General features: G+C 34.4%; 1 protein-coding gene across 2 annotated transcripts; it reads right to left on the minus strand.

Moving 5' to 3' along the window:
• Window positions 1-5: 5 nt before the first annotated feature.
• Window positions 6-24,263, minus strand: LOC149834862 (citrate synthase, glyoxysomal-like). 2 transcript variants are annotated; one of them, XM_090011589.1, is made up of 13 exons: window positions 23,907-24,263; window positions 23,499-23,682; window positions 23,291-23,376; window positions 22,996-23,100; window positions 22,776-22,838; window positions 21,704-21,813; window positions 13,387-13,506; window positions 13,223-13,298; window positions 13,079-13,152; window positions 12,829-12,949; window positions 1,351-1,448; window positions 1,155-1,278; window positions 6-310 (listed from the first exon to the last, which is right to left on the minus strand). In XM_090011589.1, the coding sequence occupies exons 1-13, from the start codon at window positions 24,138-24,140 to the stop codon at window positions 173-175; spliced, it is 1,533 nt and encodes a 510-aa protein (XP_089867715.1). In that variant the 5' UTR covers window positions 24,141-24,263; the 3' UTR covers window positions 6-172. The 2 variants fall into 2 exon arrangements, with proteins under 2 accessions (XP_089867715.1, XP_089867716.1); XM_090011590.1 differs by lacking the exon at window positions 6-310 and adding an exon at window positions 427-595 and having other exon boundaries at window positions 23,907-24,235.

Genomic DNA, 24,263 nt, shown 5'->3' on the forward strand with positions numbered 1-24,263 from the left:
AGGCATTGATTCTGCCTCCAACAGGAAGCAACACTCGGAATTTTCTCTAGTCAATGTCTCTTCATACACGTTCCTGCTAAGCTTATTCACAGCTTTTTCACCAAGCTTCAGTTAAAGCTGCAGCTTATTACATGTACATATTGTTTGGATACACTTGGAATGACTGGAAAGGTCACAGAGAGGCCCTGGATCCTGCAAGCCGTCTCCTTGTGGCATTTGAAACCAATAGTTGGCTCAGCTTGTCAGCTTCCTCTGACACAGTTCTTTCTCTGACAGGTGCATAAGGCCGAAGCCAGACTCCTGTGTATACCTTTCGATATCAAAGATGATTGTTTGTCAGTAGTTGAAACACAATGAGAGCAACTTGTTTTTTTTGGCTAGGTCAAGGAAACACCCGGGTCGGTACCCTCCCCACAATGGAGTACACCCAACTTCAACCTTGCAGCAAAGGGTGCCCCCTGTGGGTTTCAAACTCGTGAAATTCACAAGTCACCCTTACCAGATGAGCAGAGCCCTTGTGGGTGGCAACTATGTTTCCAATTCTAAGGAAAACAAGAAGACCATTCCTAACTGAAACTCAACATCCATATTTCATCTGCATGGACAAGAAATTGAAACAGCAATGTCTAATGAACACAGAATAACAGACATTTCCCACAACCTAAATAGAGCTTCACACACTTTTTCAGATTGAAATTTTCTGAAAATTAGATGACAGATTTTTCTTATGAAGAGGAACACACCAGGATTGAGCCCTTAATTAGCCCTGCCCTTTACTAGTAAACCTCAGGAGAGTGGACCGGCCCCCTAGCGCTACTCCATACCTGTCGCAGGTTCTATCCCAAAGGGGAATCAAACTCGTGACATCTGATGCTTTCCCTAACCAACTGGGCAACCCTCCAGCGGCTCTAAAGAAAAACTCTACACTATTGACACACACCAGAAGATGCCATTTCCATAACCCCTCTGAGATTCAAACCTGAGACAGTAAGAGGCTTTCCTGATTTATTTCTGAAAATGCAAACTTCATGTTCCCCACCACTACACATCACTAGACATCATAGCCAGCTCATTCAGTTATTTTTGCTAGCTAGAAACAGTTTCTCTGTAATCGAGTGGGTGGAAGGACCAAAAGAATTGGAGAGGAAGATTACCTGCTGTGGTCTTATGATTTTTGTATCAGGATCATCAAGTGATTCTCTCCAGTGTGCAAGGTACCCAGCCATGCGTGGGATTGCAAAAAGGACTGGGAAGAATTCTGTTGGGAATCCCATTGCTCTGACAAAAGTAAAATAACATTAAAAAGCTGAAAAAGTGGTATGGTACCCCAAAACTCAAATTCCGAAATACCTATAGATTAAGCCTGAGAAGAAATCAACATTTGGATAGAGACGCCTTTTGACAAAGTACTCGTCAGAAAGTGCAGCTTTCTCCAACGCAACAGCTACCTGACAAAAACAAAAGAAAATTGAACAGGTACTCAATAATAAGTGACCAAATAATGTAACTTTTCAAAACCCAACAAACAATGGCTGTATCCAGTTTCTAGTTCTACAGTGAAAGGGAACAGAAAATAGTATGAGAAACTTATCCATAACAGAATGCAGACAAGCATATCATCTACTAATACATCTGCATATGCATTGCCAAGTTATGTTTCACCTGTCCTTTAAAGGGCCCCAATCTTGGATTAGTCAGCAGGAAATGCTTCTAATTATGGGATCCATGAATATCATGAGAATGTTTCCATCTAGTTCGCACCATGAACAGGGAGGACCCTGCCCCTTGACGACCAGTTCACACTCAGGAGAAGGTTTAACACATCACAAAAGAATGATACTCGGTATTCAATGGAACTTGGGCAATGCACAAGTAGCAGGTCTTGGAACTGCTGATTTAGATGCCAATGGAAGGAGAAATTCCTAGAGGCATATCTTGATGAAGATGATGATGATAATGATGATGGAGAGAGCTAGGACAGCACGGGATATTGAAGAATAGATCATTCTGGATCTGAAACATAAGCTTTAAAGTGCAAAATGCCAATCACGTTCTATGGGGCAGGTGTCATCAAATCCATTCTTGGCATTATGAGTTGTTAAAATACATGTATATATATATATATATAATTTCCATTTGTCCTTTATAATGCCCACTAGGGGCAATTTAGTCTTTTTCATTTCATGTAAAATGTGCATATCCATTAGGGTTATTTTTTATTTATTTTTATTTTTATTATTTCATTAAACGATTTATAGGGGCCCTCATTAGAGCCATTGGGATACCCCCAAAATGTGACCGTTGGGGGGCTCCCAACAACTCTATGGGAGCCTCCTTGGGTCCAATTTTGTGTATAAATATGGGTGCCTTGCTCTATCTTCAATTAATGCTTTTTCAAGCATTTCAATAATAGATTCTTTATTATTTTTAAGTTATCTCCTTTCCCTTGTGTGTGTTTGGTTTTTGCCCTTTGTGGCATATTATATCTTGTCTATTAGAGACATTGAGCATGATTGTGTCTTCTTGTAGTCACTTTGTCACATTGTTTTTTGGTGCTTGTACTTCATTACATTGGTATCAAAGCTCCTTAAGTGTTTGAACACTCTTGGACTTTTTTCTTTTGTATTTGAGTGTAATTAAGCTTCACAATCTTGTTCTTCTTCAACTCTTCCGCAATGGCCGACAAAGATGCAAAGATTGACCTCTCGTTCAAATTGAATATGACCAATTATAGAATGTGGGTGACCGCTATGGAAAACAACCTCAAAGGCAAGAAACTTTGGAGATATATATATATATATATATATATATATATATATATATATATATATATATATATATATATATATAACATCATTCTGGAACCACAATTAAAGCTCACTAAGAATGAAGGGAATGAAGAAAAAACTTTGAGTAATGAAAAAAAAAGCCAAAGCTATTGAAAAATATCACTCCAAAGTTGAAGATTGGGAAAGTGAGCATGCCAAAATATTGGTATGATTCATGAATAACACGGAGCTCAAGATTTGTGCTTAGCCAAATTTAAGAAAGTAAATGAAGCATGGTTCTTAATGAAAGATATGTATACTCAAAAGGATCTTGCTCGGCATTTCTTTTTACAAGAAAAAGTAAGAGGAACCAAGCAAAAAAATATGAGTATTAAAAACTATTATAGTACTCTATCTTCTCTATGGGATGAGTTTGCTCTCCTTGAATCACAATGGAAAGGAAGTGTTATTGTCATGAGGCAAAAACAAATAGATAGAGAAAGATTTTTTCAATTTATTCATAGGCTTCGTCCCAAATTTGAACAACTAAGAGGATCCTTTCTTCATAGGGCTTCTACTCTTCTCAGTAAAGTTCTTGCTAATTTATGCCAAGAAAAAACCCGCTTGCCTCTTAAAAAAGACTTCGATGAGGTCCATGCAGTATCTAAACAAAGAAATAATATGAGAACATACAATCATCACTTTTGAAAAAATAACTATAAAAATGAAGGAAGAAAAATTGGTTGACATCATTGTAATGAACCAGGACATCTTGGACTCGATTGTCCTAAGCTTAAAAAGAAAGTGGCTTTCGTTGAAGATAGTTCAAGCAATTCAAGTAAAGAATCAATAAGAGATGGAGACATAAAGGACTTCATTGCTCAACTTACGGAAACTTTCCAACAATTCATGAGAAACAACTCTTCCACACATTTCACCTTAAGTGCCGCAGTATCATAAACTCCCAGTATGTCTTCTTGAATCCTTAATTCGGGTGTCTCATTTCATATGACTCCAAATGCATCTATTTTATCCAAACTAAGTCTTAATTCTTTTAAATTGTTCGTTTCCACGGCCGATGGAACATCATTAGATGTTAAACAAATGTAAAACCTTGAAATTTTTTTAAGCAAAGACAAAAAAAATTATGTCCTAAAAATTAGAATTATTCCAAAACTTGAACCTTTTTTCCATTTCTCAAATAACCGATTTTCTCTTTTTCACCTACCAATTGCTATGTGCAGGATTTTCGGTTCGGAGAGCAGATTAGGCAAGGCCATAGAAGACTGTATATAAATTATAATATATATAATATTATAATATATTATTAATATATATATTTTTTTCTTTTAGTATTTTTTATCTTCTTTAGTATCTAGTTCAACAGGAACTAGATTTTTATGGAACTTGACTGAATTGTAGTCGTTGGACTCTAGTCCAACGGTTATAATAAGAGTCGTTGGACTCTAGTCCAACGGTTATAATAAGAGTCGTTGGACTAGAGTCCAACGACTCTTTTTGGGAGAGCTCAAAATGAGCTCTCCTCTCTTCCTCTTCTTTGTATAAATAGGGGTGAACTCCCTCAATGTATTTCATCAATGCTTCTTAAGCATTTTGTTATCAATAAAGATTTATTATTTCATTTTTTGTGTTCTTCCTTTTATATCTTTTTATGGGTTTTGCTTAAAGTGTCTTTATAGACATTCTTTTGGTGGATTCAAGTGCTTTTGTGGAAGATCACCATTTCATTACATGGTATCAGAGTCGTGGAGATCTTAGATCTTGAAGAGCTTCCGCCTAATTTTTCGTGTCTCACTTGCAAAAGGTGTTTCATCACGTTGTTCTTGGCTCAAGAAGATTCGTTTGAAGAAAGGAGGCTATTGAAGAAACTTTTGCTACAAAAATTTGTATTTCATCCTCTCTTATACTCTTTTCTTTTCTTTTCTCTTTCTCTTTCTCTTTTCTCATCTATTCATTTTTCACCCTTGTAAAAGACTGATGACAATGATATAAGATCACCATCATACTCATGAAGCTAAATGATACTGATTATGTAATGTGGGCTTCGATTATGAAGCACCACATTTGGGGAAAAGGGTTATGGGGTATAGTGGATGGTTCCGATTCGAAACTTAAACTATCTCTCTCCAAAATAGAGGGTGATAAAGAAGTTCCTCTAACGGAAGAAGAGAAGAGCAACACGTTAGCCACTTATGAAAAGAAATAAAAAGAACGGAGGATAGGGCATGCAAAAATTATGTCATGGCTAATTAATAGCGTAGACATTAAAAAATGCTCTAGTCTTGCTAAGTTTGAACATGACGATAAGGCTTGAGAATATCTTAAAAATATGTATTCCCTTAAAGATATTGCACATGTGTGCAATTTACAAGACAAAGTTCGGATAATGACTCAAAAAGATAAAACCATTCGAGAATATTACAATGAGTTATCTGAACTTTAGAAGAAATTGGCTCTTTTAGAGCCAAAATGGCATTGTCCAGAAGACATTGAGCTTCGTAAAAAACAACTTGATATGGAGTATTTTTATCAATTTATAAACGGTTTAAGACTGAAATTTGAGTCAACTAAATCGGCTCTTCTTCATCGAGGAAAACTTTCTTCTATCGTTGATACTATAGAGGAACTAACTATAGAGGAAAACAGAATTAAAAAGAATACTCTAAAACTAGAAGATGATTCTGGTCTAGTTGTGTCTAGACCGGGTAACCATGTATGCTTTTATAGGCCACCTCATTTCAATAGACAAAATGGTGACTTTGACAAGAGAAAAGTCAGTTGCCACCATTGTCATGAACCAGGGCACTATAGGCCTCAGTGTCCTAACCTTAAAGAGCTAAGAGGAAAGAGAGTCGCGACTGTTGGATCGAAACCCAAAGATCAAGATGCACCGGTTTTTATGGCACAATTAATGGAAATTCTTCAACCCCTTATCAAAGGAGCTTTTCCTCATATGAAGCCTCAATTGGAGCAATTGTTTCATCATTTTCCGATCTAGGTAACTTTCCTTGGCTTCTTGACTCTGATACTTCTTTTCATATGACCCCAAATGACAATAGTTTATCCGAATGTTTCAAAAATAAGTCAAGAGTGTCAAAAGTTTTTACAGCTGATGGAACCTCTCTTGAAATAGAATGAGTAGAAAATTTTGAAAAGGTCCATAAAACTAAGAAATTTTTTATTCCATAAGTTAGATATATCTCTAAATTTAAATCTTTTATCTGTTTCTCAAATAACTGATTATGGATGTAATGTCTCATTTTCTTCTCATGGTTGTTGGGTACAAGATTGCCAGTAAGGAAAGTTGATTGGAGAAAGCCATAGAGAAGGAGGACTCTATTACATGAATTTTTTGGAATTGTCTAAGAATGCTTTATATTATAATATTTAGAAAATAGAGTTGAATTTGTGGCACAAAAGACTTGGTCATCCTCATATGGCCAAAATCCAACATTTTTCTAGTCTTGAAAAATTTTGTAATTCTGAAAAAATTACTTGTAAATATTGTATTCTTTGCAAAATAAAAATATTACCATTTCATGATAAAACCTTTGTTTCTTACAGACCACTTGAATTAGTACATTCGGATGTTTGGGGTCCTGCACCAATTGTTTCGAAAGGTGGATTTGCATATTATGTCATTTTTGTTGATGATTTTTTTAGGCATACTTGGATTTACTTCATTAAATATAAATCGAAAGTCTTTTCATACTTTCAAACATTTCATAACATGATTAAAAACAAATTTCAAAATGATATATCCATTTTTCGCACAGATTCAAGGAGAGAATTTATGTCCAAAGAATTCAAAAGCTATCTCAGTTTACATGGCATTACGCATCAAAGGTCTTGTCCATACACAACGCAATAAAATGGACTGGCCGAACGTAAACATCGTCACATTATGGAAACAACTAGGACTTTATTAATAGTAAATCATGTTCCAAAGGAATTTTGGGCAGAAGCTGTCCTAACTGCTACTTATCTTATTAATTGAATGCCATCTTCATTTTTTAAAAATATAACTCCAATTGAAAAACTTGTGAATTTTTCTCTGGATTACTCTAGATTGAGAGTGTTTGGATGCAAGTGCTTTGTTTTTACTAATAAAATGACAAACTCTCTTCCCGTGCGATTCTCTGTGCCTTTTTAGGATATGCCAATAATAAAAAAAGTTATAGGTGTTTTGATTTTCAAAATGAACAACTATATGTATCAACAAATGCATCTTTCCTTGAAAAAAAAAGTTTCTTTAATTCTAAAAAACCTAAAGAAGTCACTGAATATTCTTTCCGAATAGATTTGACCTCAAAACCTATTGAATGTGATTTTGAATGTGACTTTGGCAATGATCAAAGTATGATTGATCTCAAACACAATGATGACAATCCATAGAAATGTTGGTTTACAATATTCTAGACGAACATAATCAAATCTTCCATGTACACTAGAAAGATATTCTAAAGTATCGAGCAAAAGGTCATCTCGAGTTACGAGGCCTCCTGAAAAATTTGTGTCATACGAATCCTTTTAACCCACATATAGGGCAGTTATTGCATTAATACACCCATAGGAAGAACCATCATCGCACTCTCAAGCCAAAAATTATGTAGAATGGGTAGAAGCCATGAAAACTGAGTTGAATGCACTTGAAAAAGCTTATACTTGGACTATTCAAGATCTTCCTCTAGGTAAGAAACCTATAGGTTGTCGATGGGTTTACAAAGTTAAAACCAAGAGTGATGGAACTCTTGAAAGATATAAACCCCGACTAGTAGCCAAACGTTATGCCCAAGAATATGGCATCGATAATAAATAAACCTTTGCCTCAGTCGCTCGTATGACCACTGTCAGAACCTTAATTGCCTTTGCTTCTATTAGAAAATAACTCATATTTCAAATGGATGTCAAAAATGCATTTCTAAATGAAAACCTAGTAGAAGAAGTGTACATGAAAGACCATCCTGGTATTAGTATCCCTAAGGGTAAAGCTCTTCGTTTAGAAAAAATACTTTATGGACTAAAACAAGTACCAAAAGCTTGGTATGATAGGTTTAGTCATGTTATGCTTGATATTGATTTTCAATCCTGTTTAACTGACACTGCCTTGTTTATTAAGAATTCTGATCTAAAGATTATAATATTTCTCCTCTATGTGGATGACATGATCATCACCGAAGGCGATAAACAGGGACTTGAAAACATCAAAAAACTTTTTAAAACTCATTTTGAAATGACTGATTTAGGTTTATTAAGATATTTTTTAGAAATTGAAATTGTTTATTCCCCCGTGGGTATTTAATGTCTCAATCTAAATTTGCTTTTGATATTGTTTCCAGGTCTGAAATTATAGATGATAAGTGGACACTCCAGAAGTTGTTAACGTTAAAATGAGAATTGATGATGGAGAACTTCTTGATGATCATATTCCTTACAGACAACTTATCAGAAACCTTTTTTATCTTTCCATTACTAGGCCAGATATAGCACATGTTGTTCACACAGCTAGTCAGTTTCAACATGCTCCCACCTCTGTGCATATGAGAGCAGTTTTGCGTATTATTAGATACTTAAAGTCTTCTCTTTCACGAGGACTCTTCTTGTCTGTTTCATCATTTTTAAATTTACTTGCATATACTAATGCTGACTGGAGAGGTGATCCCAATAATAGACACTCAACCACTGGTTGTTGTGTGTTCTTAGGTGAATCTTTGATTTCATGGAGGTGCAAGAAGCAACAAAAGATCTCTCTTTCCTCTACCAAAGCTGAATACAGAGCCACGACAACCACCACTATCAAAGTTGTTTGGCTCAGACGCTTGCTAGCGGATATGAGAGCTAAAGCGACGCAAGCTTCAAAAATGTGGTGTGACAACAAAAGTGTGATCTACATTACAAGCAACCAGACATTTTACGAGCGCACCAAACGCATCGAGATGGACTGTCACTATGTCAGAGATGAATACTTACAAGGAACCAATGATCTGCCATATGTTACATCATAGTACCAATTAGCAGACTTCCTCACCAAGCCTCTCGCTGCTCCCAGATTTTACTTCCTTTTAGACAAACTTTTGCTCATTGTACCGTAAGTTTGAGAGAGAGTGTTAAAATGTAAACTGTATATAAATTGTAATATATATATATAATATTATTATTATATATATATTTTTTTCTTTTATTATTTTTTATCTTCTTTAGTATCTAGTTCAATAGGAACTAGATTTTTATCCAGTCAAGTTCCTAGTCCAACGGCTATAATAAGAGTCGTAGGGCTAGAGTCCAACGACTCTTTTTGGGAGAGCTCAAAATGAGCTCTCCCCTCTTCCTCTTCTTTGTATAAATAGGGGTGAACCCCCTCAATGTATTTCATCAGTGCTTCTTAAGCATTTTGTTATCAATAACGATTTATTATTTCATTTTTTATGTTCTTTCTTTTATACCCTTTTATGGGTTTTGCTTGAAGTGTCTTTATAGACATTCTTTTGGTGGATTCAAGTACTTTTGTAGAAGACCACCATTTCATTACAGAGGAGACCTATATTATATGGATTTTTTGTCATTACCATCCAAATCATTTTGTTATCATGTTCAATCTAAAGATGTCACTTGACACAAAAGGGGTGGTCATTCTATTGTCTCTAAGTTGTTTATTTTTTTTTTTGAAAAAAATTTATAATGAAAAAGAATTTCATGCAATGATTGTATTATTTAAAAAATGCATTCTCTTCCTTATCCATATAACAACTTTATTTCTAAGAGAACATTTAAATTAGTGCATTCGGATGTATGGGAACCAACACCCATTATGTCTAAAGGAGGACATCCATATTATATTGTCTTTATTGATGATTTCACTAGATACACGGGTTTACTTTATTAAAAACAAATATGATGTTTTTTTTATGTTTAAATAATTTCATATCCTTATTCAAAATCAATTTCAAAACAATATAACAATTTTTAGATCCAATTTCGGAGGAGAATATATGTCAAATGAATTTCAAAATTACCTTAAACAAAACAACATTATTCATCAAAGATCTTGTCCTAAAACTCCCAAACAAAATGGCCTTGCCGAAAGAAAACATAGGCATATTATTGAAACAACAAAAACTCTTCTTATTTCAAAAAAAAGTTTCAAAGAACTTTTGGGTTGAAGCCGCTCTTTTCATAATTTATCTTATAAATAAGATGCCATCCTCATCCTTAAAAAATGTTTATCCTTTTAAAAATTTGTTCTACATATCTCTGGATTTCAAAAGATTAAGAATTTTTTGTTGTAAATGCTTTATTCTTTTTCAAAGACAAGATAAACTTTCACCAAAAGCTCTTGAATGTGCTTTTATTGGGTACGGTGAAAATCAAAAGGGATATAGGTATTATGATATTAAAAATAACAAACTTTACATTTCAAGAAATATGACTTTTCTTGAAGAACAAAATGGATTTGAATCTCAAAAACCCAAGGAAGATGTTGATTATTCTTTTCTCTTTGATTTATTACTTAGAAATGACTAAAGATTTCAATGATACTATTTATGATAATGTTTGTGATGACAATTCTCATCAAAATGATGATTTGTTTCATTAAAATGATGATTCTCCCAATGAGAATCCCAATGATATTTATGTGTATACACGGCGAGAGGGAAATGAACATCAAAATGCTTTTGACATGTACTCACAAAACATTTCCTTAGAAGACTAAGTAGAAGAATCCCTACCTAGGATCTTCTAGGAGTTGTAGACCTCGTTAAAAAATTGTGTCATATGATTCCTTTTCTCTAAATTATAGAACTTGTCTAATGATGATCCATTCCTATTATGAGCCTTTCAACTTTAAAGAAGCCAAGCAACATGCACATTAGATTAATGCTATGAAACTTGAATCAGAAGTACTCAAGAAAGCTAACACTTGACAATTATAAGACTCCTTTTAAGAAAAATGGCTATTGAATGTAGATGAGTTTATAAAGTCAAAACTAAGAGTGATGGGTCATTAAAAAGATACAAAGTTAGGTTAGTTGTTAAAGGGTATGCACAAGAATATGAAATTGATTATGAGAAAACCTTTGCACTGATTGCTAAGATGACTAGTGTAAGAACTTTAATAGCCTTAGCATCTATTAAACAATGACTTATCTATCAATTAGACGTCAAAAATACTTTTTTAAATGGAGACCTTTATGAAGAAGTCTAAATGGATCTTCTACCGCATCTTGAGATTGTGAAAGAAAAAATTCTAAAACTTAATAAAGCTCTTTATGATTTTAAACAAGCTCCAAAAGTTTTGCATGATCGCTTTAGTAAAGTTGTTCTTGATAGTGGTTTTGCTTTTTGTTATACAGATACTGTTTTTTTTGTTAAGAATGCAGGTGTTCACATAATTATTTTATTGTTATATGTTGATGATATGATTATCACTGAGAATGATAAAAAGGGCATTGAGTTTATTAAAAATGTTCTTAAAAATAATTTTGATATTTTTTTAGGGATTGAAGTTGCATATTCCCTTGAGGATATGTTTTGTCTCAAATGAAGCTTGCATAAAATATTATTGCTAAGTTTGGCTTGACAGACAAAAAGAAAGTAGACTCTGGAGTAATCAATGCTAAGATGAGAGTCAATGATGAACCTTCTTTAGAAGATCCCATTCCTTATCATCAATTAATCGAATCTCTAATATATTTGTCTATTACCAGGCTAGACATTGCTCATGTTGTACACAGTGCAAGTCAATTCCATAATGCCCCTACTATTCACATAGCAGTTGTCATGCGAATTATCAGATATCTGAAGGAAACTATAGCAAAAGGGTTATTTTTATCTTCTTCACCTTCAAATTTAATTGCTTATACTAACTCTGATTGGGGTGGAAACTCCAATAATCGTATTTCTATTACAGATTATTGTATTTTTCTTAGAGAATCGTTAATTTCTTGGAGATGTAAGAAACAACAGAAGATTTCTCTATCTTCCACATAAGCTAAGTATAGGGCAATGACCACCACTACAACTGAACTTGTTTGGTTAAGAAGTCTGCTCAAAGATATAGGAGTTATCATCTTTATTCCTTTGAAGCAATGCTGCGCTAATAAAAGTATCATCTGCATTGCTAGCAATCATATATTTTATTAATGGACAAAGTACATTGAGATGAACTGTCATTATGTTTGAGATGAGTTTTTAAGGGGTACTATTGAACTTTCATGCGTCACTTCAGAGTACCAGCTTGCGGATTTCTTTACCAAAGATTTACCATCCCTAGGTTTTCCTTTCTTCTAAACAAACTTTCAGTGATCTCACTGTCAGTTTGAGGAGGGGTGTTAAAATATATGTTTATCATATATATATTATTTCCTTTTGTCCTTTGTAATGCCCACTAAGAGCAATTTAGTCTTTTCTTTTTCATGTAAAATGTGCATGTCTGTTAGGGTTATTTTTTAGTTTCTTTTTATTTTTATTATTCCATTAAACAATGTAGAAGGGCCCTCATTAGAGATGTTGGGATAGGGGGGGCTCCCAACGACTCTATGGGAGCCCCCTTGGGTCCCATTTTGTGTATAAATATCTTCAATTAATGCTTTTTCAAGCATTTCAATAATAGATTCCTTATTATCTTTAAGTTTCCTCCTCTCCCTTGTGCGTGTTTGGTGTTTGCCCTTTGTGGCATATTGTATCTTGTCCATTAGAGACATTGTGCTTATGTGATTGTGCCGTCTTGTAGTCACTTTGTGACATTGTTTTTTGGCACTTGTACTTCATTACATGAGTGTCCACCTTTCTACCTTAGCCTGCATCTTCAACACATTCATACAACAGTTTTCATGTAAACTGACCCAATTCTTTTCATGTAAGTACCTTGTAACACACTCCAAAATCAATGCCAGATAACATTTCTACATATCCAGGTCCTTAGTACAAAGCATATGTTCCCTCATAAAATAATCAACAAGAATATAATTTTTAGTAGTGATGGATACTGTCTTTTCCCCCCATCAATTCACTATATAGGATTAGGAGAGAAGACACACACCTCTATAAGAGGATCCTGTCCAACAATTGAGAAGACTTCCTCAGCTAATTTGCGTATCACTTTGGCTCGAGGATCGTAATTCTTATATACACGATGGCCAAAACCAGACATCTTCCTCTTCCTGAAAGTATCAAGGTGAAGAAAAGAATTCAGATTGAAATAGAATCCAAATTCATAAATATGAAAATAAGTCCATTGATTGAGAAGACATTGTGAATTAAAGATTGAGGAAAGCACAATAATGGATTACCTGTTCTTTACACCTTCAATGAACTCAGGGATATTGTCAACTGTTCCTATCTCATTTAACATTTTAAGAACAGCCTGCAAATCAAGAGATTTAGATTCATAGATTATGTAAAGTAAGAAGTGTGCACCTAAGGTTTTTGTATACCTCATTAGCTCCACCATGAAGTGGACCATAAAGTGCTCCAACAGCCCCTGCAAGAGCGGTGTACACATCCACACCACTATGAACATAATATAACAGTTACCAAGGCAGCTACATACAGATATAAACAGAAGGGCTCACAGAAGAACAAGCACAAGCATGTATACCTGGACGCAAGATGTCTTGCAGCAGCTGTGGAGCAGTTCATTTCATGTTCAGCATGGAGTATGAAAAGAATGTCAAGCACTCGCACAAGTCGAGGGTTCGGTCTGTAGGATCTATTGCCACTGGATTCACAAAGACATTACAATAGAATCATAGACAGTTAGATGTCCTAACAAATGAATGCAAACAATATCATATTCTATAAGTAACAGTGCACAAGTAGGTGAGGGCTTATGCATCCCCACAAGTGTCTATTTCCACGAATATATATCCTCCATATTTTGAAAACATCATGGTATTTTCACCAACGCCTTTCAAGGTGAACATCCCTGCCATTTTCAATATTGCTAAATTCAAACTTATCAAAATATTACCAAATCATGTAACAAGTTTGTGCTGATAGGGTCAACAGCAAAAGTTAGACTTATCTCTCATATTTTATGTATTCTAAACATTGGCTGCAATTTTAATGAGGGCTTCCAAAATAAAAGTCTCTCTCTCTCTCTCTCTCTCTCTCTCTCTCTCTCTCTCTCTCTCTCTCTCTCTCTCTCTCTCTCTCTCTCTCTCTCTCTCTCTCTCTTTATATATATATATGTGTGTGTGTGTGTGTGTGTGCAAAGAGAGAGTAAATATTGGCTATTGTTGAAGGCACCACACTATTGAGTAAAAATAAGCATTTTTTTATCTTTTTCCAAGTCAAACACTATAGATGTGATCTACATGGTTTGCTTAGTAGAAAACGAGTTTCAAATCATGTGTTTGCAACACTTAAGCAGACTTTTCAAGGGCTTAAAAAATCAACCCATGTTGAATAGATCTTTGTGGTCAAATTGTCAACACCTGTATCAATATCGTATTGTACACAATACACTATATTGCAGTATTGGTACATGAAACACTATGATATACACCCTTGTATAACCTTAGTTGTGAATACAATGCAGAGATGTATCGTACGATACACACTGTATTCGGATGCCAATGAAGCAACACAAGAGGGCAATAAGCCAATAACGCATGCCACCAAGGGCAATACAAATGCACCAAGGCAAATAGAATATGAGAGAGCACCAACATAAAAATATAATTTTTATTAATAATAATGCTCACAAAAAAGCATACATGATAATGGGTTTAAAGCCCATTTAAATAGACACAAGACAGATCATACTAGCATTTAAAAGTGCCTAACGGCCCTTTTGGGGGCATATTTCCCCCTTGTGATGTATAAATAGGGACTTCTAGTCCCCTTGTGAGCTATGTATGTTTTATGAATTCTCTAATCAATAAATTGATTATTTTTAAGTGTGTTATCTTGGCCCTTAGTGGCTTTTGTGATTGAACCTATATTTGGGCTGTGTGAGTGACTCTTTTTGCCCTTGTGACTCTTGTGCATGAACCCTATTGGGTTGCGTTTGTGTGAGTTGTGAGAGCACCTTCATTTCATTAGACCAATATGCTTTTTACAACATTGGTCAATACAACTTGCACCTATGATTTTTAGCTAGGTAGTAAAATATCTTGAATAGTAGGAAAATACATATATATATATATATATATATATATATATATATATATATATATATATACTTTGCACATCATTTGACCCCAGTACTGCTATAATAACCACATCATCTCTTTCTTCTTTTATCAAATATACTCTCCAGACTATTTTGACACTTCTACTACAACAACAACCATCTCTTTTTTTCTTCTCGCATTTGATTAAACCACTACCACCACCATCATCATCATAATCATCTTCTTTTTACCTTCTTTTTATCATCATTCACAACTATTACAATCATCATTGTTGTTCATTACAAACCATACCATCACAAACATCATGATTATCACCATCATCATTATTAGTATAAAAACCGTCACTATCATTATGAATATTGCAGTACATAGGGACACAACCACTTTTACGAAGTTTTTCAATACGACTACAAAGGAATGCAGTAAAAAAGTGAAAATCAAGCACCCATGCAACATAGATAACGTCATCCTTATATTTTCTGTCCAAAGAGTCCATAACATGAAATTACTTCAGGGGGAGAGAGAGAAAAGCAGGCTGTATTTTCTTTCTTAGATGGCTAAGGTATTTGGTTCATCAATCTCAATGAGCCAAAGCTACAATCCTAGTACCTAGAAATGATTTTCCACATTGTGATGGGCATCCCTTTAGAATATAACTCATCTTAAACTACACATGATACAATATAAGAGTTAAGCCTATTTTATTATTTGAAGTTGAACTGTATGCATTATTACTACAACAAGAGGTATCAAGAATGAGCAATGCACCATTAATCAATTGATATCTAGGTTGTAGCCAGAATGACTCAAGAAGCTTCAAAGAATCCATGTAGTCATCTAAGCAATGCCACCACCATTTTTCAATAACTCCATGGCTGGAAACTGGATAAGGAAAAAGGTGGATTACAGCCATGTGCAGCTGGAATATGGCAAGAGCAACAGCCTATGCCAAGAAGGCCATGACCCACCAATTTTGGGATCCTTCCTTCAAAAAATGGTTTGGGAAGAGAGGGAGGAAAGGAAGATGAGAGAGATGGGAATAGGCAAAAGAGAGAAGCCTGATTTTTGGGTCCTCCAAAATGTGGTTTGTTAAAATAGCTATTTTTTGTTTCCCATAGTTTCATTCTGAGAGGGTTTGCCTAACTTCTGTTCCATCAATGGAATGGAGTTGAGCAGACGAAAACAACAATGTGCGAGTCACCAAAATGCCCCATATCATCTTCATGACAATCTGGAGAGAAGATGACTCATTGAATGGCTCATTGGCTGTAAATATCCAGCCACTTAGTATGGATGATCTAAGAGAAGCCGACCAATAAAAGGTAAGAAGGTTGAACATGAGCGATACAATCTTTCTCTAAGTGGGATCAGGTGAAAACATTGTAGTGTCACTATCCCATCTTTATTAGTCCATTCAGATGCAGTAAATGTCTTTGAAAAAAAGTAGCCCCTTTTTCTTTTGCTCAAAATAATTTTACAGCAGCCAAGGAAATTTGAGCAATTGTAAATCAAATTCAATATAGATTTAGACAAAACAAAAATCATTTTTATATTCTAAATCCACATTAACACAAGCATCATTAACTGAATAGTCATATTCTTTGAAAGTTCTAAAAGAATATGTGAGAATTTGTAAACTGTATTATTAACTGAATAGACTCCAGACAATGATCAATAAAAGGTAAATAGAGGCTACAGACTTGCAGCCACTGTTAAAATATGTTGATCCTTAAATGTACATATATATATTTATATATATATATATATAAAGATACGTATACATATATATGTATATGTATACATATCTCTATTTATATATATATATAAATATATATATTTTATCTTCCTAAAATACCCTCAAGGGTATTCTTGTAAATTAGCATTTTACGCATATTCCAATTGGAATATGCATTGTAATTTTTGTTTTATTTTTATTTTTTGTTTTTTATATTTTTGGATTTCGTACCACATTGGGGGCCTCCCAAAAGTGACGTTGGGAGCCCCCAACGGTCACAAATGTGACCGTTGGGGGCTCTCCAACGTCCCCTTTGGGAGCCCCCAAGGTGGTCCCTTTTCATGCTTATAAATAGGGGATTTCCCCTTTGTATTTTGTATTCTTGAGGGAGCTTATGCTCAATTGTAATGGGGTTTTCACCCCTTCTCCATTATTCTTCAATGATATGTAACTTATGACTTTAAGTCATATTTTTCCCTTTTTATGGGTTTTATGTATTGGCACATTATGTGCGTGTGTTGTTTCCCTTTAATGGGTATATTTGCACTTTACGTGCATAAGTATGGGTTCATTATTGAACCCAAGGTATTCCAAGTCACTTTCTAACATGGTATCAGAGCAAGGTCACGATGGGGTTGTCTCTTGGTGCAACGGAAAGCGTGTCGCTCAAGAAATGGTGAAGTATTCATTGCTCTTCCTAAAGTATTATGCTTTTGAAGTTATTCGGTATGTATCCCTTTTCTCAAAAAGTATTATGCATTTGAAAGTATGTTTCTTGCATATAGTTTGTTCGTTTTGATGGTCATGATAGTTGAATTATTTCTTTTCACATTTCGTGTGCTCATATATTTTGAAAATATCTCCTTCTAAATTTGGTGAAATCGTTTGTTGTCCAAATATAAAATTCATGTCTATTTATCGAACTACTCATAGCATATAATAGTAATTTATGTTTTTAAAAATTACCTTCAATTATGTGAGATTTATAGTTCTTAAATAAGTATTTCATGATTGACCTATAAGTTAACTTTTAAAAATTATATATGATCTCTTGCTAAAATAATGATCTTTACTTAAAATTTCTTAATTCTCATATGAACCCTAATTTGATTTGAGTTCCTCTCTTGATTATGGATTTTAGTGCATTTTTTGAAAAATTTGATATAATCATTATATGAGAATCTCTCACATCTAAAATCTTTGTTGAATCCTAAAGTAGTTCTTGTTAATGATAACTTATAAGAACTCCTAAAAAGTTTTTCAATGTTTCTTTTTTTGAAAAATTATTTATGATAAACCATTAGGAAAGATTGTTTTTAAAAAAAAAAAAAAAGGAATTTCCCACATAGAATGCATAGTTCATCTATTGCATCATTTTTTGGTATAAATGATTTCATTTTTCATCCTTATAAACTTGTTGGTTTGTATTTTTCATAAGGTTTCGAAATCTCTTAATAATATCTTTAAAAATGCCTACATTGGCCATAATATAGTTTTAGTTGTCCTCAATTGCACTTGTCAAGCATGTAATTACATAATTAAAACTTGAGAATTTCAAGCATTGCTCTTTTTATAAAGTGCATACTTGCTCACTTTTGTGTATTTTTGTATTTTGAGCACATTTGCTTCTCAAAATATTTGTGCTTATATGCGTTCCCTCTTTTTTATGATATACATGCCTTAGTGCATGTTTGTTTACACCTTGGTGTGTATTTGTTCAAGTATTGTATGAATGCTTTTGTGCACATCTTTTATAAAGCCTTGTGTGCTTACATGTGTATTGTCTCTTCGTAGACATTTTTGCATTATGGAGCCTTTATGCACATTTCTTATTGTGAAAAACATAATGAATTTAGATATTGAGTCCTTTTTAAATCATTGTAAGTGCTTATAGCACTTTGTACGTTTCCGCATATCTCATCTCAATCAAAGAATATTTAAAACTTGTTGTATGGGATTTAATCCCAAATCTATAAATTTTCAAGTACTTTTTCCTTGAGTATTGTGTTAAAGCCTTCTTTGTGAACCATTACGGTTCTTATGATTTCTTTGATTAAAAGCTTGATTGTCTTGATGAATTCTTTATGTTGTGGTCTTTTTGATACAAGACTTCTTTTAAAGATTAGGCATAATTCGTGTTTATGCAAAATTGTTTTTTGATGGATTATATTGGACCTTTGATTCAATTTGTTAATCGGTCCTCTTTGTAAAAACTTTTTGGAAAATGATTCCTTATGTGTTTATTGCCCTTTTGTGGCATTTATATTTGTCCATCACATGTTATTTAATGCATCATTTATTTGGCCTTATTATTGTCATATTAGAGATATTTGTCGAGGTGAGTTATGGGCACCTCGTGTTGTATCATTTTAGATTGTCCACCTTCCATATTATAGATGGTTGTTGAGGTGAGTTATGGGCACCTTGGGACTCTAAAATGAGTTGTTATTTGATCTCTAATTATGAGTGTGTCACTCATTTTTTCTCTTGTGGCCATTGATATTATGAATGCTTCTATGTAAATGTGATGGACATATGGTGTTTGAAACCTTAAATGCTTTAAGGTATATTTAAAATCAAGGTGTTTTGGGATTATAGCCCAACCTTTTACTTATGAATCTTATGAGTGCATTTGCACATTTGTGATTCCGAATGTTGTGCTTATTGTGCACATGTGTTCTTGTGTTTTTTCACAAGTGTTCTTGGTGTGTGTATGTTCACACATTTGTTCTAAAGAATATTATTTTATCATCTTGTTGAAGATACTTTTACATGCATTTATTCCAAAATGTTATTGTTATGAGTATTCATGTTTTAAAAGGAATATTGTTTCATTCGAGGTTTATTTTCATTACAAGTTTATTGCCTCAAAAGTATTTTCCTTTTATGCCCATTATCTAAGTGTCATCATATGTATACAAGAATTTTATTACACCTTCGTGTGTTTTTAGCCCTTTGTTGGCTTTTGATCTCTTGGTCTAGTATCTGAACACACTTGTCTTGAGTGTTTTTATATGTAGACAAGGCACGTTGATTCACACCATGGTGTGTGATTTTTAGCCTATGTTGGCATTTGTGTCATTGTTCTAGTCGCTTAAGATGTATGCCCATGGTTGGCTCATTTCACTCATTTCAAGTGCTATCATATGTAGACAAGAGATGTATTATGTTTTAGCCCATGGTTGACTTATTACTCTTGCTCTAGTAGCTGAACATACTAGGTTTTAAGTGTATTTTTTACGTAGACAAGAGATACTTTTTAGTCCATGTTGGCATGTATTCTCTTGTTCTTGTCGTATATGCACTTATTTCAAGTATTATTATATGTAGACAAGAGGTTCTTTTACACACATTTGTGTGTGTCTTTGGCCTTTAATGGCTTTATATTCTTGATCTAGTAGCTTATACACTTGATTTATGGGTTTTGGAGGACTAATGAGGAAGATGTTTGTAATGGATAAACTATTGTTGAAATTTGCAAAATTTCATTCATGACTTGTGTTTTTCAAGCAAATCATATTTTTGATATGCATATCAAGTTGATTTCTTAGCATTTAATCTATATATTAAGTGCTTATGGTTTTTGCCACCCTTATATGCAAAATGAGTATTATGTATGTCTTTCATAAATGATTTTAAAACCTTGTGAACTCTTGGGTTTATTTTGCCTAAAGTATGCTTGGAGACTTTGTTTCTCTTATTTGGCACTTCATTACATGTTTGAAGCATGTTCATTAATGAGTTCTTTGAGTATTAATTCATTTCATGATAAGTATATGCATATGCTCTTTATGGCCTTTTTGGGCCCTCATTCAATAATGTTTATGTATATCATGCCTCTTCGTAGGCTTATTGTGGTGTCCCTTAGTGGACCCTTTTTGTTATTCCTCATTATGGGGTTATATTTGTCCAACGTTGGACCTTATGAATGCATTATGCATTCTTGCAATTTATTTCTGCATAATTTGCTTCTGCTCATTTTGTTTTAAACATGATATATGATTTTTGAAACTTTGGTGTCATTTTCGCATAATGTGCATCTCTTCTAACCTGTGCTAGTTAGAAATGTTCCATTTGAATAAAAGTACAAAGATTTGTTTTACTTGTTTCTTTGTTGTTATTTCACAGGATCTTGGAGATAGGACAAAGAGAAGTACCCTGGATAGTTCGGGAAATTTGAAGACAATAGGAGGAAGGCCTTTTCAAGTTCCATTGCATCCTTGCCGGAGCCTCTTAGAGTCTTGCCCTTTGTTCAATCTTTTCGTTTCCCCGCAAAGATTGAGGGGGGGTGTTAAAATATGTTGATCCTTAAATGTACATATATATATTTATATATATATATAAAGATACGTATACATATATATATATATATGTATACATATCTCTATTTATATATATATAAATATATATATTTTATCTTCCTAAAATACCCTCAAGGGTATTCTTGTAAATTAGCATTTTACGCATATTCCAATTGGAATATGCATTGTAATTTTTGTTTTATTTTTATTTTTTGTTTTTTATATTTTTGGATTTCGTACCACATTGGGGGCCTCCCAAAAGTGACGTTGGGAGCCCCCAACGGTCACAAATGTGATCGTTGGGGGCTCTCCAACGTCCCCTTTGGGAGCCCCCAAGGTGGTCCCTTTTCATGCTTATAAATAGGGGATTTCCCCTTTGTATTTTGTATTCTTGAGGGAGCTTATGCTCAATTGTAATGGGGTTTTCACCCCTTCTCCATTATTCTTCAATGATATGTAACTTATGACTTTAAGTCATATTTTTCCCTTTTTATGGGTTTTATGTATTGGCACATTATGTGCGTGTGTTGTTTCCCTTTAATGGGTATATTTGCACTTTACGTGCATAAGTATGGGTTCATTATTGAACCCAAGGTATTCCAAGTCACTTTCTAACAGCCACATCCAAGATGAAAGAAAGACATGAAAAACTTGAAAGAAGGACAGAAATCATAAATAATACAGTAAAACAAAACCATGTCATCTTTTAATAATATAAAATCCATTCTTAATAGAACTTACAGTGAGTCCAACATATATAAGAAGTTCTCTGCATAAGAAAGATTGTTGAAAGGAAGAACTGGAGGCCTTCCAGTTGACCTCAAATATGCTGCTGCAGCAATTGTGGGTGCCTAATAAAAATAGAATAATTAGCAAAAGATGCATTTTATCAATGCTCATTTACACACAATACATGACTAAATAACCAAGTGGAAACCTGAATAAAAACTTCTAGGAGTTGAAGGCATTGGCAGTTTTTTGATAGGGCAATTTCTTGAGAAAATTTAAGAATCCTCTTGTTTTTAACATAATGGAAAATGAAGTACTAGAAGGTATTGATGGAGGTTTTATAACACAGCTAAATGTAGGGGAACCACAAAACGTTGGAAGACATAAGCAATTAAGAGAAACATTCTATATTCTCCTCAAATTTGAACTCCTTATGCCTATATAAATATATAACAAAAGCATCATTGCACATATCATAATATAATAAGTTTTATTCTTTTACAATTCTGAGAAAATATCAAGATATTTCCAATATATTGAAGACAATTACAATCATGATTGAGGAAAACCAACCACTTAAATCGTTTTCTACTCACATAAAATAAAATGTAAGTGGAAGCCTGAATTGGAAAAGAAAAAGTTCTAAAATTTGGGAAATTTTTAGTGCAATTTCTTGAGTAAATTTTAGAATATCAAATTTTTAAGATAAACCTTGGGAATAATTAGTAAAGAAATTTTGAAAAAAGAAGAATAAAAATTTTTGATGAAGTTTTTTAACAAAGTTAAAAGTAAAGAACTCCAAACATTAGAGAACATAAGCAATTACATAAAAATTCTCTCCAAGTAGAAATTTTTTTTATCGCCATATAAGGTATAATAGAATTATCATTATGCATATCACAATATAAAAAAATCCTGAAGAAATATTAGAATATTTTCAAAATATTGAAGATAATTGTGAATATGGTCAAATAAAACCACAGTCATCTAAACATTTTCTACTTGAATGCATAAACTAACAAATCATTTGTTAGCTTCACATACTGAATTCTGAACAAATCTTGTCAAATGCTGAAAGGCATACCTTCCCAAGTATACGAGCTATCTGCTTGTCTCTTACTTGCTTGGACTTGTAAAGATCTTGACCCTGTGAAGGAGGACATCAATATTACACACAAGTTAATTCCAGAAATACGGCATACTGTGAGTAAGTCAAGTTAATTCCAGATAAACAGCGTCTCGAAATAAACTATAGCTAAAATCATGCATTCAAGCATCCATCAAGCATGATGGTCATCACATACTCTAAGAGCAGGGTTGGCATCAGGATGAAAGATGGAAAGGGCGCCCATTGCACTGACAAGCATGCCCATCGGATGGGCATCATGAGGCATTGCATGTATAATATCCTGGGGCAGACAAAGAATTGTGTAAATCCTCCAAATTTTATCTATAAACATTAAGAAAAACGAAAAAAAAAAACACAAAATTTCACAATGCCCCGCTAGAGTGGATGCTCTCTACGAGCTATACAGGAAACTGCATTAGACATCTAAAGAGAGAGAATAAAAGCAAAAGTATAAACAAATAGAAGCAAACCAGGATGCCTTGAGGAACGACAGAGTGCTGAGCGATCACAAACTCCCACTCTGCCAACTGGCTTTGCGAGGGCAAATTACCATACACTGCAAAGGAAAAGAATGCAGTTTCAGCACCAACTTACAGGCACATTCACGAACAAAAGAAATAGGGAGATATAATTGCTTTCAACCAAGGAATTACGAGGGCAGGGAGGAGAAGTTCTCACTTAGAAGATAGGCAACCTCAGCGTATGTGCTGCTATCCGCCAATTCCTCGATGGGGTAGCCTCTGTACCGGAGGATGCCGGCGTCGCCGTCGATGTAACAAATCGACGAACGCACCGGCGCGGTATTGAGGTAGCCGGGATCATACATTTTGATGCCCTTGTCATGCTTGCCTCCGGTCGTTAACTGAACAGCGCCACAGACCACTAGTGAGCTCATGCGGGAAAGAAAGAAAGAAAGAACCAGAAAAACGAAATTACACGAGAAAAAATATGCTTCAAGATCATGTTGGTCGTTTTGGCTCATAATTCTCATAAATAAATCACAATTTCAAACGATTACTGCAGAAATAAGAAGAGGGGATGTGGAGAAAGAGGAGAAAATTAACAGAAGTTACGAATAGAGAAAACCTTCTTCAGATCGGTGGACTTGATGGTGCCTTCCTCGGAGACATCGATTTCGATCTTCTTCCCCGTCCGATTGTCTAAGACCGTCAGCGTCCCCGGAAGGCTCGCCGGAGAGCCGGCGTCTCGCGCTACGCAGACGCGCGAGAGCTCCAGAAAGGGCTGAGAAGAGCAGAGGTGGGAGGAGATGACCGCCAGTCGGTTTCTCCCGAACGCCGATGCGTCGACCTTCTTCTCCATTGTTGCTTCAATTAGAAAGTAAGAAACCTTTTAGCCGTCGTTGCCTTCTCTTCAATTAGAAAAATGGAAGTAACCTTCTCTTCTACGTCTCTCACTCATAGTCTCTTGCGTGTGTTTGTGTCG

The sequence above is a fragment of the Nuphar pumila genome, chromosome 6, assembly GCF_984573655.1.
Source record: "Nuphar pumila chromosome 6, dmNupPumi1.hap1.1, whole genome shotgun sequence".
In the NCBI taxonomy this organism is placed as follows: domain Eukaryota; kingdom Viridiplantae; phylum Streptophyta; class Magnoliopsida; order Nymphaeales; family Nymphaeaceae; genus Nuphar; species Nuphar pumila.

Bases quoted from the DNA above. Each gene is read 5' to 3' on its own strand.
- LOC149834862 (XM_090011589.1), bottom strand. From the start codon at position 24,140: ATGGAGAAGAAGGTCGACGCATCGGCGTTCGGGAGAAACCGACTGGCG. The intron at 13,299-13,386 runs GTATACATGCTT...TTATGTTCATAG, and splicing joins GCAAGACATCTTGCGTCCAG to TGGTGTGGATGTGTACACCG. The intron at 311-1,154 runs GTAATCTTCCTC...TGATATCGAAAG, and splicing joins AAATCATAAGACCACAGCAG to GTATACACAGGAGTCTGGCT.